At 43.0% G+C, this 12,190-nt stretch overlaps 1 protein-coding gene across 2 annotated transcripts in view; it reads left to right on the top strand.

Moving 5' to 3' along the window:
- The first annotated feature begins 704 nt into the window (after window positions 1-704).
- MINPP1 (multiple inositol-polyphosphate phosphatase 1) overlaps window positions 705-12,190 on the top strand; it is a 48,487-nt gene continuing 37,001 nt past the window's right edge. The window contains exons 1-3 of one of the 2 annotated variants that reach the window (XM_080823599.1): window positions 705-1,723; window positions 4,401-4,598; window positions 9,947-10,044. In XM_080823599.1, coding sequence (XP_080679725.1) covers window positions 1,087-1,723; window positions 4,401-4,598; window positions 9,947-10,044 — 933 coding nt within the window. In that variant the 5' untranslated portion in view covers window positions 705-1,086. The remainder of the gene's footprint in view (window positions 1,724-4,400; window positions 4,599-9,946; window positions 10,045-12,190) is intronic. The other variant, XM_080823600.1, reaches the window with a different exon arrangement.

The following is a 12,190-nucleotide window of genomic DNA, read 5'->3' on the forward strand; positions in this document are numbered from 1 at the left end:
GATTGCCTTACCAAGAGCAATTTAGTGGTGTCTTTGAAGGAAAAACCCCATTACAAAGACATGATCCACATTGCTTTGAATTTGGATCACCACATGACTTCTTTAATCTTTAATCTTTTCCCAACTAGCATACAAAATTGTGCTCAAGCGGAGAAACCAAGGTATTGTTCAGATTTGTGATATTTTTTTCCTTGGATCAAAGATTCTGAGCATCAATCTATGAAAACACGTAGCTGCTGATCTGAGTATGTAATTACACGGGAGCAGTTTCAGCTTGGAGGGATGGTAAACAGCACGTTTGCTCCATAGAGCAGATTGGCTCACACTTAATAATGCACCAATCACGGGCTATGAGTCAACCGGCCAAGGGATCCAGGGCTGTGCTGTCCCTACTCTGAAAGCCCCTGATGTCAACACGCACAGTCCTTCTGTGGTGCCGTGTCGCTGAGCGCAGCTCCACTGGCCCAGGTCCAGACACTAGCAAAGGCTCGGGAACGGGATTTCCTGGAGAACAGAACCTTTCTCCGGTTCTGGTCGGCCCGGCTGGACGCTGTCTTCAAACTCCAACCAGAGAACAGGTTTGGACCTCGGGAGGCAGGCTGGGGCAGAGACCGGGGATCTGCTCTGTGAACAACAGCCTCAGGCGCCCCGCAGGGTGGTTCAGAGAGCACGCTTTCCGCACCGCGGGTGGGCAGGGCGTTACAGGGTGTCCTGGGTGGCCCGCCTCAGAGACGAGGGCTCAGTCCCGCCCCAGGGCATTTCAAAAATCGGGGCAGTGGCTGAGTCAGTCCCGGAGGCGCCCGCCACAAGGAAGCTCGCCCACGCGAGAGGCCCAGCCGACGCCAGCTCCGCTTCAGCCGCAGGTCTCCGAAGCTCCCCGGCGTTTCGCGCCGGTGCCACCGGAGCCGCAGGCGGAGGTCCCCGCGCACCCCAGCGTTCCTGGTACGAGTACCCGCAGGACGCCGCGCAGCGAATCCTGGGGGCCCAGACCCAGCCGGAAACACAGTCCGGGCCCTCCCCCTGCTCGCCGGAACCGGAAGTCGCTGTCCCGGCGGGAACGTCGCCCTCCGCGGGCCGCGCCGCACCATGCTCCGCGGGCCCCAGCGCTTCATCAAGGTCTCGGTGGCGCCGGTCGCGGCCCTGGCTGTGGCGCTGCTCTCGTCGCTCTCGCGCTGCTCCCTCCTGGAGCCGGAGGACCCCGCGGTTTCGGCGCTCAGCCCCTACTTCGGCACCAAGACCCGCTACGAGGATGCCAACCCCGGGCTGCTGCCGGATCCCGAGGCGCCGCGGAGGGACCCCGAGCTGCTGGAGGACACCTGCACCCCCGTGCAGCTGGTGGCCCTCATCCGCCACGGCACCCGCTACCCTACGGCCAAGCAAATCCGCAAGCTGCGGCAGCTGCACGGGCTGCTGCAGGCCCGCGGGCCGGGCGACAGGCGTGCTGGCTCCGCGGGCGGCCGCGACCTGGGCGCCGCGCTGGCCGACTGGCCGCTGTGGTACGCGGACTGGATGGACGGGCAGCTCGTGGAGAAGGGGCGGCAGGACATGCGACAGCTGGCGCTGCGCCTGGCCTCCCTCTTCCCGGCTCTCTTTAGCCTCGAGAACTACGGCCGCCTGCAGCTGGTCACCAGCTCCAAACACCGCTGCGTGGACAGCGGCGCCGCCTTCCTGCAGGGGCTGTGGCAGCACTACCACCCCGGCCTGCCGCCGCCCGACGTCGCAGGTGACAGCCTGGGGCCGCCGGGGGCAGGGTCCCCTGGCTCGGTGTCCCCTCGCTCCCTCCGTCCCCAGGCCCCCGGGTGCCCATCCCGTGTCGCGTGTTCAGGGCTGAGTTGTCTGTCTCCCTTGTCCCCACGCATATTCATCTGTCCGTTCATCAGGGATGCAGTGCACACCTTTCTGGGGCTGAACGCGCTAGCGGGCGTCGGCTGACGGGACAGGAGAGGAGAGGGCCGGGCGCGGTTCTCCGTGTCCCCTTCCCAGACAGAATTGCCCCCTCTCCGAGCATCAGCCCTGCCTTTCCTCCCTTCCTGGCAGCTAGTGCCAGCACTTTCCTTCCTCAAGCTTTGCTTTTGAAAACTGTTTGGGTTTTTTTTAACTTTCCGATTCCTTTTTTTAAATTACATTGGTTCTGGACCCACATCCCGTATTAGAAAGCGATTCTCAAACTCTCTTGACTGCTGTACTTTTTTTTCTCTGTTTTGATCTTGTATATACTGTAGACTTACCCACCTGGTCGCTGTGGTTCAGGGTCATACTCAGTACTTGTCTGATTTATTCCATTACTTTTTGTGCAACTGGAGAGATCATCTCGTGGGGCCCTGGTATTCCACAGGTGAAGAAGCTGAGCCCAAGAATGCCTTGTTCATTGTCCTTGGTTCGTCTGAGGACTAGAGTCAGGCCTGGAATCCATGCCAACACCCCCAAAAACTTTTAGTAGTCACAGATACTAATAATAACCGATACTTAATGCCTGCTTTATGACTTTGTGCCAGGCATGCCTGGCATTTATTTCACTAATCCTTACAAAAGCCCTCTGTTTTCCCTCTACCTAACAGATGAGAAAATTGAGCCACAGAAACACTAGTCTTCCTGTTTTCGCATGGCTAGGTATGGACCCAGGAAATCTGATTTGGAGCTTGGTCTCTTAACCTGTATACACTACAGCATCCATTCGCCCTGTAACTAGGAGTAAGGATGAAAGCATGAAAGTTTGTGCCAGAGGGATGAGCTAGGGTTAATATTTTGTTGGCTAGTTTTTAGGTCAGAGATGACATGAGACATTGTTTAGCTTTAAACCCAAGTGAAAAATAAATTAGACTAGTTTGTAATTTTTCCAGTAGCATCCTCTCTTAACACAGTTCAGCCATCTCCAAGAAGTCATTCTTTTGATTGTGTGTCATGTTACTGCTATGTGGGTAGTTCTCTTGGCTGACTTGTTTACTCACTTGTTGAATTGTGCTTTTTAGTGAATAATATAGTAAAAATTCCTCACAAATCTGTTAAATTCAGTGAACATTCAAAGCAGAATATACTTCGCTATGGCACAGTGTATATAGTGTATACCAAAAAGGGGCTACTGGCCCTGCTGGGATGAAGTCTTAGAGATTGAACCCCTTGCCTAGCTACTTCATTATGATCTCTGTAGTGTGTGTATATATATATATGGAGAGAGAGAGAGAGAATAAGTTGCCTGTTGTGTACATCTGGGTTTTCGAGGGAGCTCACTGAATTAGATTTTGTATTATAGCCACAGGACAACACCTTTGTTTCTGTTTAAAGAACAGCAGGAATGAGTTAATAGCAAGGACAAAGAATCCAGATCCACTTGGGAAATTGTATTTTGAGGCCACAGAGAAAGAAGACTAAGGTCACTTTTTTTCTGAGTCAGGATGTTTTATCAACTATAATCTAGTTGGCAGTGACATCGGGTAGGATTATTCATTTCAGGAGATCCTGAAATGAACATGCAACATGCACGTAAATATGTTTTTTCACACTCACATCCAGAGCAAAACGGTATGACTGATTTGATTTTCTCATTTTGTAAAGAGCAGTGGTATTCTTGGTGTTCTTTTCATAATAAATTATTGGAGAAATGATTGAAATTGATGTATTTTGAATATGACTGAAAAAACTTAAAAGGCACCCCCCCCCAGTAGTTGAGGCATGATTGTGGATGCTTTTATAATACATATTTGCTGCCAAAATGGGGAAATAATGGAACTTAGGGATTCTAAATGGAAAACATCTGGGAGCTTTAGTTATAAAATAAACCAAAAGCAGAAGCACCAAGCACCATGAAATACAGAGGACCTGAAAGGATGTTTTGTGCTGTTGTCAGTAGTTTTTGTCCAAAGCATTCTTTTGTAAAGTAACACAGTGTTGGGAAAGTTAATACAGAAAATACACTATGTAGGCTTTGGCTTAGAGGAGAAAAACAGATTTGATTTGCTGCATTAGTCTCTCAACATTGTAGTTAGGAACATTGCTAGTTTTCAGTTTGCTTTCTCCAAGTTTTCTGTGCCCTACAGAAGTACTACTTACAGAGCACGTTTCTGCATTTATTAGGCTTTTCATGTCTAATTATTTTTGTTTTCTTTCAGAAAATATTTATTTCAACCACCTTTTTTTTTCACCGTATAGTAATGCAGTAACATTTTATTTCTGATTCTCTGTTTCTTTAGTCTTTTCTAGGATATACTTTCATGAATTACCGCCATTACAAATGGGGAATAATTTTGCCCTGTCTCTCTTGATCATTGTGTGCTAAAGACATGCCAATAAATAAACAGGTTTTTAGTGTTCTTTTTCACACTTGAAACAAAATTTTTAGTAATTTGAGATTATCATTTATGTTGATGGTATATGTATAAACAAAATTTTTTTTTCTGTTTCAGACATGGAGTGTGGACCTCCAAGAATTAATGATAAACTAATGAGATTCTTTGATCATTGTGAGAAGTTTTTAACTGAAGTGGAAAAGAATGCTACAGCTCTTTATCATGTAGAAGCCTTCAAAACTGGACCGGAAATGCAGAACATTTTAAAAAAGGTTGCAGCTACTTTGCAGGTGCCAGTCAGCAATTTAAATGCAGGTAATGTGCCCATTAGCTTTCATTCGAACTCTGAAATAATTTTAAATGGTTCTCAAACTCTGAAAATGAAAAAATATGGAAGCATAAAGTAATTCCTTTTAAAGGTCCACGATTGATTTTACATTAAGAAAATAATACACCCTTGTCAAGAAAATGGTATATATCGTCCTTACTGTTTTGAGATTCATATACTTCTTCAAGCTTTATGTAAATGAATGTACACGATTTTTGCTATATCCTGGATTTTTTTTTTTGAGAGCAGAGGTATATAAAGCTTTGACTGTAAGCATTATTTATATAAATTACATTTTTAAAAACTATTTCCTCAAAATGATAAAAGTGGAAAATTATATAAAATTCTTTAGCTGTTGAAGCTGTTCAGAAGTGTGTATGTGTTCATGTTTTTAGGAGGGATAAAAAGTGAAAAAAGCAAAGTAGTGTGGGCATTTTCTTTGAGGCTTTTTTTTTTTTTTTAAAGATTTTATTTATTTATTTGACAGAGATCACAAGTAGGCAAAGAGGCAGGCAGAGAGAGAGGAGGAAGCAGGCTCCCTGCTGAGCAGAGAGCCTGACGCAGGGCTCGATCCCAGGACTCTGGAATCATGACCCAAGCCGAGGGCAGAAGCTTTAACCCACTGAGCCACCCAGGGGCCCCTCTTTGAGGCTTTTAAGCCTAGAGATGCTAAAAAGAATGCGCATTTGTGTCTGTCAAAAGGTGTTGCAATAGATAGTCTGCCTGTTGCAATTTGTCATGCAGCTTTGTACACCCGGGGGTGCAGGGGGCTATAATTATGCTGGAGAAAGCAATGTCCACAATAGCCAAACTATGGAAAGAACCTGGATATCCATCAACAGATGAATGGATAAAGAAGATGTGGTGTATATATACAATGGAATACTATGCAGCCATCTAAAGAAATGAAATCTTGCCATTTGCAAGGACGTGGATGGAACTAGAGAGTATTATGCTGGTGAAATAAGTCAGTCAGAGAAAGACAGTTATGTGATCTCTCTGATATGAGGAATTTGAAAGGCAGGGCGGGGGGGTTGTGGGGGGCAGGGAAGGGAAAAATGAAACAAGATGGGATCAGGAGGGAGACAAACCGTAAGAGACTCTTAATCTCACAAAAACAAACTGAGGGTTGTTGGGGGGAGGGAGGGTAGGGAGAGGGTGGTTGGGTTATGGACATTGGGAAGGTATGTGCTATGGTGAGTGCTGTGAATTGTGTTAAGACTGACGATTCACAGACCTGTACCCTTGGGGCAAATAATACATTATATGTTAATAAAAAATAAGTAAAAAAAAATTATGCTGGGGAAGCCGGTGGAAAGCCAAGGCACATGTTCACCTGCCAATAGGAAACAAAGAAAAAATAATGGGATTTTTCTCTGATTTTTAAGAATTCATAATTCATATAGCAAATATCGACAGCATACAAAGATTGGGGATTTCTTATATTGTGAATAAACTTCCAAAAGGCTAGAAGTGGTAGTGGTTGGGAAAATAATAGACTAGAATCATGGAGCCTGAATGCTTTATAAGCATCAAAAAAATGAAGATGCCTGTACTAGCATTTAAAATTGCATTTTTTTCTTTCCCCAAAGTGGCTAAACATTGTGGTCATCTCCAGAGCTTTAAAATTTATTTATTTTAGGGGCACCTGGCTAGCTCAGTTGATAGGATATGTGGCTCTTGATCTCAGTGCTATGAGTCCACGTTGGGTGTGGAGATTATGTAAAAATAAAAATTTAAAAAATGATTTTAGTGGCAAGTAATTTAAGCCTATAGATAATAATAAAGGCTGATACAATGAATGAATGTCGATATACCCACAACTCAGTTTTATCAAATTTCAACATGCTGCAGTTAGTTTCTTTAGGGAATTGAGGTCCCTCAGTCCCTCTCTGGAAGTTTATTTCTCTTCTTTTCTTCCCAGCGGTAGTCATCATGAATTGAGCATTTAAATCACCCCATGCCAGTTTTTATGTTTCTGTACATAAATGGTATGTTGTTTTGCAGGTTTTAAAACTTTGATGAATGTTATTGAACTATGATTTCGGTCTGAAATTTGATTTTAATTCAACTTATTTTCTATTCTTAAAATTTTTTAAAAAGATTTTATTTATTTATGTGAGAGAGACCGAGACAGAGAGAGACAGCGCATGAGCAGGAGGAAGGACAGAGGGAGCAGCACAGTCCCTGTGGAGTGGGGAGCTCAGCACGGGGCTCGATCCCAGGACCCTGAGATCATGACCTGAGCTGAGGGCAGACGCTTAACCAGCTGAGCCACCCAGGCATCCCTCAACTTTTTATTCTTTATTTAATGTGTGTGATTTTAGTCCTACATTTTAACTTGATGTACTGAATTCGTTCATGTAACTATACCAGTATCTAGCTATGCCCTTGGTTAGTAGGGGGTTAGACTGTTGAAGATTTTTTTAAAAATAATTTTTAGTCTCAGATTATTTGTGTTTTACTGATGAGGTGACTGAGAGCAACTTCTTTTTGGAGGCAATATAAGCATAGTGGTTAAAATCATGGGTTCTGGAATTGGACTGTTTGTATTTGAATTTTGACTCTGTTATACTGTCAACTAACTCTGTGGTCTTTACAAGTTCATTAATAGCTCTAGGCCATAGTTTCTCTTTCTCTAAGGTGGGTATAGGAACTGTACCTTTCCTTTAGGATTATTCAAGGATTATGTGAAATTAATTAATGCGGACCATTAGTATAGTGCCTGGCAGAGTAATGGCTGAAAACTACTGTAGCTATTTAAATCCTTTTGTTTTTAACATAGAGGGGTGATAATATATGTACTTACTGTAACTCATTTTTACTTAGCAGTGTGTCTGTCTTATGTAGATCTGTCTTGTTTTTTTGAATTCTATGTGATTTCATAGGATATATGATTCAGATTCTAGGTCAATGATAGTTAAAAACTTATCTAACCCATCAGATTTTACTGGTGGTGGGGACTGGACCTAATACAGTGCAAATTTTTTTTGTAGGAAATCATTTTCCTACTGAGGTTTTTCTTACTTTTTCACCCTTTCAAATGATGCTGCAGTAAACATTTTTGTAATCTGGTTTTTGCCCTAGAGAATTTACAAAGTGAATAACTGGAGGTGGAATTGTTGGGTTAAGGACAATGAATATTTTACACCTTGACACATACTTCCAGATTGTTCTCTGAAAGTGTAGAAATTATATCAACAATATGTGAGATTTCCCCCTTATCCAACAGTAGCTGTTGTTAGTCGTTTTGATTTTTGCCAGTTTGATTAATGAAAAATGGTATCTGGCTTTAATTTGTATTTCTTTTTTTTTTTTTTTTTTTTAAAGATTTATTTATTTATTTATTTTTTTGTCAGAGAGAGAGAGAGAGAGTGAGAGAGAGCACAGGCAGACAGAGTGAGAAGCAGGCTCCCTGCCGAGCAAGGAGCCCGATGTGGGACTCGATCCCAGGACGCTGGGATCATGACCTGAGCCGAAGGCAGCTGCTTAACCAACTGAGCCACCCAGGCGTCCCATTAATTTGTATTTCTTTGGTCACTTGTGGAGATGAGCATGTCTTCCTGGGTCTGCTAGCTACTTGCATTCCTTCTGGGGTTTGCCTCTTCCTTATCTCGTCCATTTCTATCAGATTATTTTTGTTTTTCTTGTTCTTAGGGACCCTTTATGTGTTACAGATTTATTAATTATATATCCTTTAATTTTGCTTGACAAAGGATAAATCCTTTGCCTATTGTATGTTCCTAACAGGTTCTCTTAATTTATTGCTCACTTTTTAAGTTTATGGTGCCTTTGACTGTACCCTTTTTGTATGTTACATAGCCACATCTGTCTTTTCATCGTGGCTGTTCGATGTTGTATTTTGCCTAGGAATACTCTCTTACCCCAAGATTACTATATTTTCCTATGTCTTCTTTTATTTTACTTTAGTTTTTAATGTTTAAATCTCTGATCTATCTGAAATACCTTTGAGTTTCCAAAACACTGGCCAGGAAGTCAGCGTGGTCTTTGTAACACCTCATGAAGAGTTCACACCTACTTTGCAGGTGGATTGATTGAGACCAGAGAGGCTGGAACCCCTTGCTCAGGATGATTAGTGGCAGAGTTAGGTTTCTTATAGCCTGTTGTTCTCTCAAGTGTTTTTTGGTGAAATTTTTCTGTCAACTTCCTTCCAGTTAAAGAACAGACCATTAGGATCGACTTTCATAGTTTCAGAACTAGAACTTTGAGTGTGAATAAGTCAGGTTCTTTTCATCAAACATCCATGGTACTTAGAAGTCACTACATTATATTAGGTATTAGGATTATCAACCCTTTTGTTTATTCAAGCAAAGTTTGTAAATGCCTTTTGCGTGTGTTCTCAATTAAATATTCTTTTTGTACTATATACTGCCTTAGGGGAAGTTTTTTAAACTCAAACCTGGTTCCTTGGGAACGAGGAGAGACACTGAAGTTAACTGAAGTTAACTGAAGTTAAAAAGCAAAGCGCAGGGCAGCCCCGCGGTGGCTCCCGTTCGCTCCGTAGCATCGAGCAGTGGCCCCGTGCCTGTGACCAGACAGCACAGCCACCTCTCATAGCCAGGGACTTGGTTCCCTACCCTTCCCTTCAAAACCCAGGGCTATTTAAAGGTCATATAATCAGCTCATTCTCAATGTAAAAATCCAGGTAACTTAATCTGAAATCTGCCACCTCACTGAGCAACGAAACCTGAAAGAAGGGTGCTGTTAGCATGCTCTCTCTCTCCAGTGTGTGACTTTCCCCTCTTCGTTTCTTTCCTTCTTGACCGTTGGTTTTCCCTCCCTCCTGACCTCCCATTTACTCTGCCCTCTCTCCACCTTTTGCAGTCCTCGTCCGTTTTTTCATCCTCTTCTCTGTACTCCTGCCTCACAGAACATTAAATGTTGTGTCGTTAAGAGTGTGGTTCAGCAAAGGTAGTTTGCTATTCCTCATTTTCAAGATGGGTTAAACTCTGTTGGATTTGGTAGGCAAACGTGCTCTTAACAAACATTCCTTTTAAAACCAGAAAAAATGGTAACTTGTAGATACCAGTTAAATGTTTTAGTTTCATTGGACTGAAATTCATTGGACTGAAATTTCTACCTCCTTGTGGTTTCTTCCTGACAGTTCTAGTTCTGCCTGTTTGGATGGTACAGAGTGGGTCTTCATTCTTCGATAATCTGATAATCAGGAAAAAGTCGAATCATCTTTTTCTCAATGCTGAACCTACACAGGTCCTTGGACTGTGCCACACGTGGCATTCTGTAGCTATTTAGCCTCTGGAAGATTATGGAGAAGAGTGACTCACAGATTCTACCTTTCTTTTTTTCCCCCCAGATTTAATTCAGGTAGCTTTTTTTACCTGTTCATTTGACCTGGCAATTAAAGGTGTTAAATCTCCTTGGTGTGATGTTTTTGACATAGATGATGCAAAGGTAAGTATTATTTTTGCAGTTTCTTTGCTATTTATTTATTTATTTATTTATTGCATTATTTTTGTTGTTGTTGTTGTTACTTGAAACAGCTTTTCAAAAAATAAGTGGAACAAGGAGCATGAACTGTCTTTGACAGACTTATAATTTTCCTTACATAGGGAATGAATTGTTCAAATGGGGTTTACATACTTACAGTTTGGGTTCAGAAAACTTTGGAAAACATTCTTCCATGGTAATTTGATTTCTAGATCCACCCAATTAAAACCCTATTTTACCCCTCATGAGATTTTATTGTTAGAAGGGATTGTAGAGCTTTTAAAATCCAAATTCCTGGGGCACCTGGGTGGCTCAGTGGGTTAAAGCCTCTGCCTTCAGCTCAGGTCATGATCCTAGGGTCCTGGGATCGAGCCCCACATCGGGTTCTCTGCTTAGCAGGGAGCCTGCTTCCTCCATTCTCTCTCTCTCTCTGCCTACCTCTCTGCCTACTTGTGATCTCTGTCTGTCAAATAAATAAATAAAATCTTTTAAATAAAAAATAAAATCCAAATTCTTTTTAAAGGAAGCCAGAGCTCGGAGAGGATGAATGGTTTTTCAAATATCTAACTTTTCTTTTTTAATAGTTTTTGTGATAAATTGAGCTCCATGTTCCACCTGGTAATGGCAGTAAGTCCTCCACAGTTTCTCTCTGCCTGCTTCATACGTTCTTTCTTCCCTCTTCATTCATACTGCTTCTTTTAGACTCTAAAAGAGAAGGCCAAACAGGCCTCAGCTGACTTTAAGCGAGGCAAATTCTGGTCATTTCTGGGATGTCGGGAGCCAGGAGGTAGGGTAGGAGAGTGTTAATTGTTTTTGTGAGCATTGAGGATAGCGGCATTGGATAGGATTCTGGTGTCTGTGTGGATCATTCAGGCATGTGGACTTTTGAAACTTCAGTCATCTCTTTCATACATACAAAATGTTCAGTATGCCATGTGAAAATCAATTATTAACTTTAAAACTTAACATTAGGTTTTGAAAAGAAGTGTACTGTTTGCCAGATACTAGCAGGTTTTTAAGCCAAGAGCTAATATACGTTTGAGGATAAACAAGTGCTTTATTTTGTTACTCAAAGACCAGAGTGACCACAACAGATTAAAGGTGGTTTTACGTGTTACCAGGCTCATGTGGGACTGGGGCTTAGCCATGTGGTTGGAAGCAGAGGAGAGGACCCTCAGTGAATGACTGCTCTCAGACACTGAGCACCAGTGGTAATGGGTGTGATCTGTTTTCCTCTCTGTCTGCTTCTCTCCTCTAACTGTCTAAAACTCATCTCTTAGAAATTTCCTGACCATAAAATTAATAATTATGCCAGTATAGGTATAAACTGAAATTTAGGGTCACCATTCACATGGGTCAAGTACTGCCCTCCCTTTTTTCCTTCCCTACCCAGTTTTCTCGAGGGAAAAAAGTTGATAAACAGAAGTAACTGAATACTGTATAAATGTTTGGTGGGCGTTGGCCAAGGGAAATTCACCTCTTAACAGAAGAGCAATTTCATTTGCCCTGGTTACTGCCCGTGGTGGGATGGTTGGCACGTGCTCACCAGGCCCTGCTCTCTGCGCAGTTCCTGTTGTGAGCCGCAGTATCCCTGAGGTCTCTTCCACATACCGGCAGCTTCGGGTTTAAGTGCCAGCTGCTTTTCCGTGCTGAGGACGCACACCTCCCATCGCGGCCAGCCGCTACCTGTCCTGTTCGTCCTTGCGACACCTGCCGCTTTCCCTTCCTTTTCCTTATTTGGATCCTTCTCCTTGGAAACATTTTGCTCTTGCTTTTTGTGCATCTGTCTCTTCGGGAGGTAGTTTGATGCATTCCAAAACCCTGGAAGTCATGATCTGCTTCCTGTGCCTTGATTCCCACACGTGTTAGAAGCTGGAACTGTGGGGTTACGCAGGTACACCCCCTGTAGCTCTAAGATTCTGGACTACTTGACTTTCTCTTTCTTCCCTCTCCCCTTTTTTAGTATTATCCTTTCGTCTCTTATTATTGCCTGTGAAGAGTTTTTTTTTTCCTGCAACTTATTTTGAAAATTTTCAAACTGACAGAAATCGTAAGAATGATAACAGTAAACACTCAGATTTGTGAGTTGTTTACTTTTCTTTGCCACATT

This window comes from Martes martes, assembly GCF_963455335.1.
Source record: "Martes martes genome assembly, chromosome: 14".
Lineage (NCBI taxonomy): Eukaryota > Metazoa > Chordata > Mammalia > Carnivora > Mustelidae > Martes > Martes martes.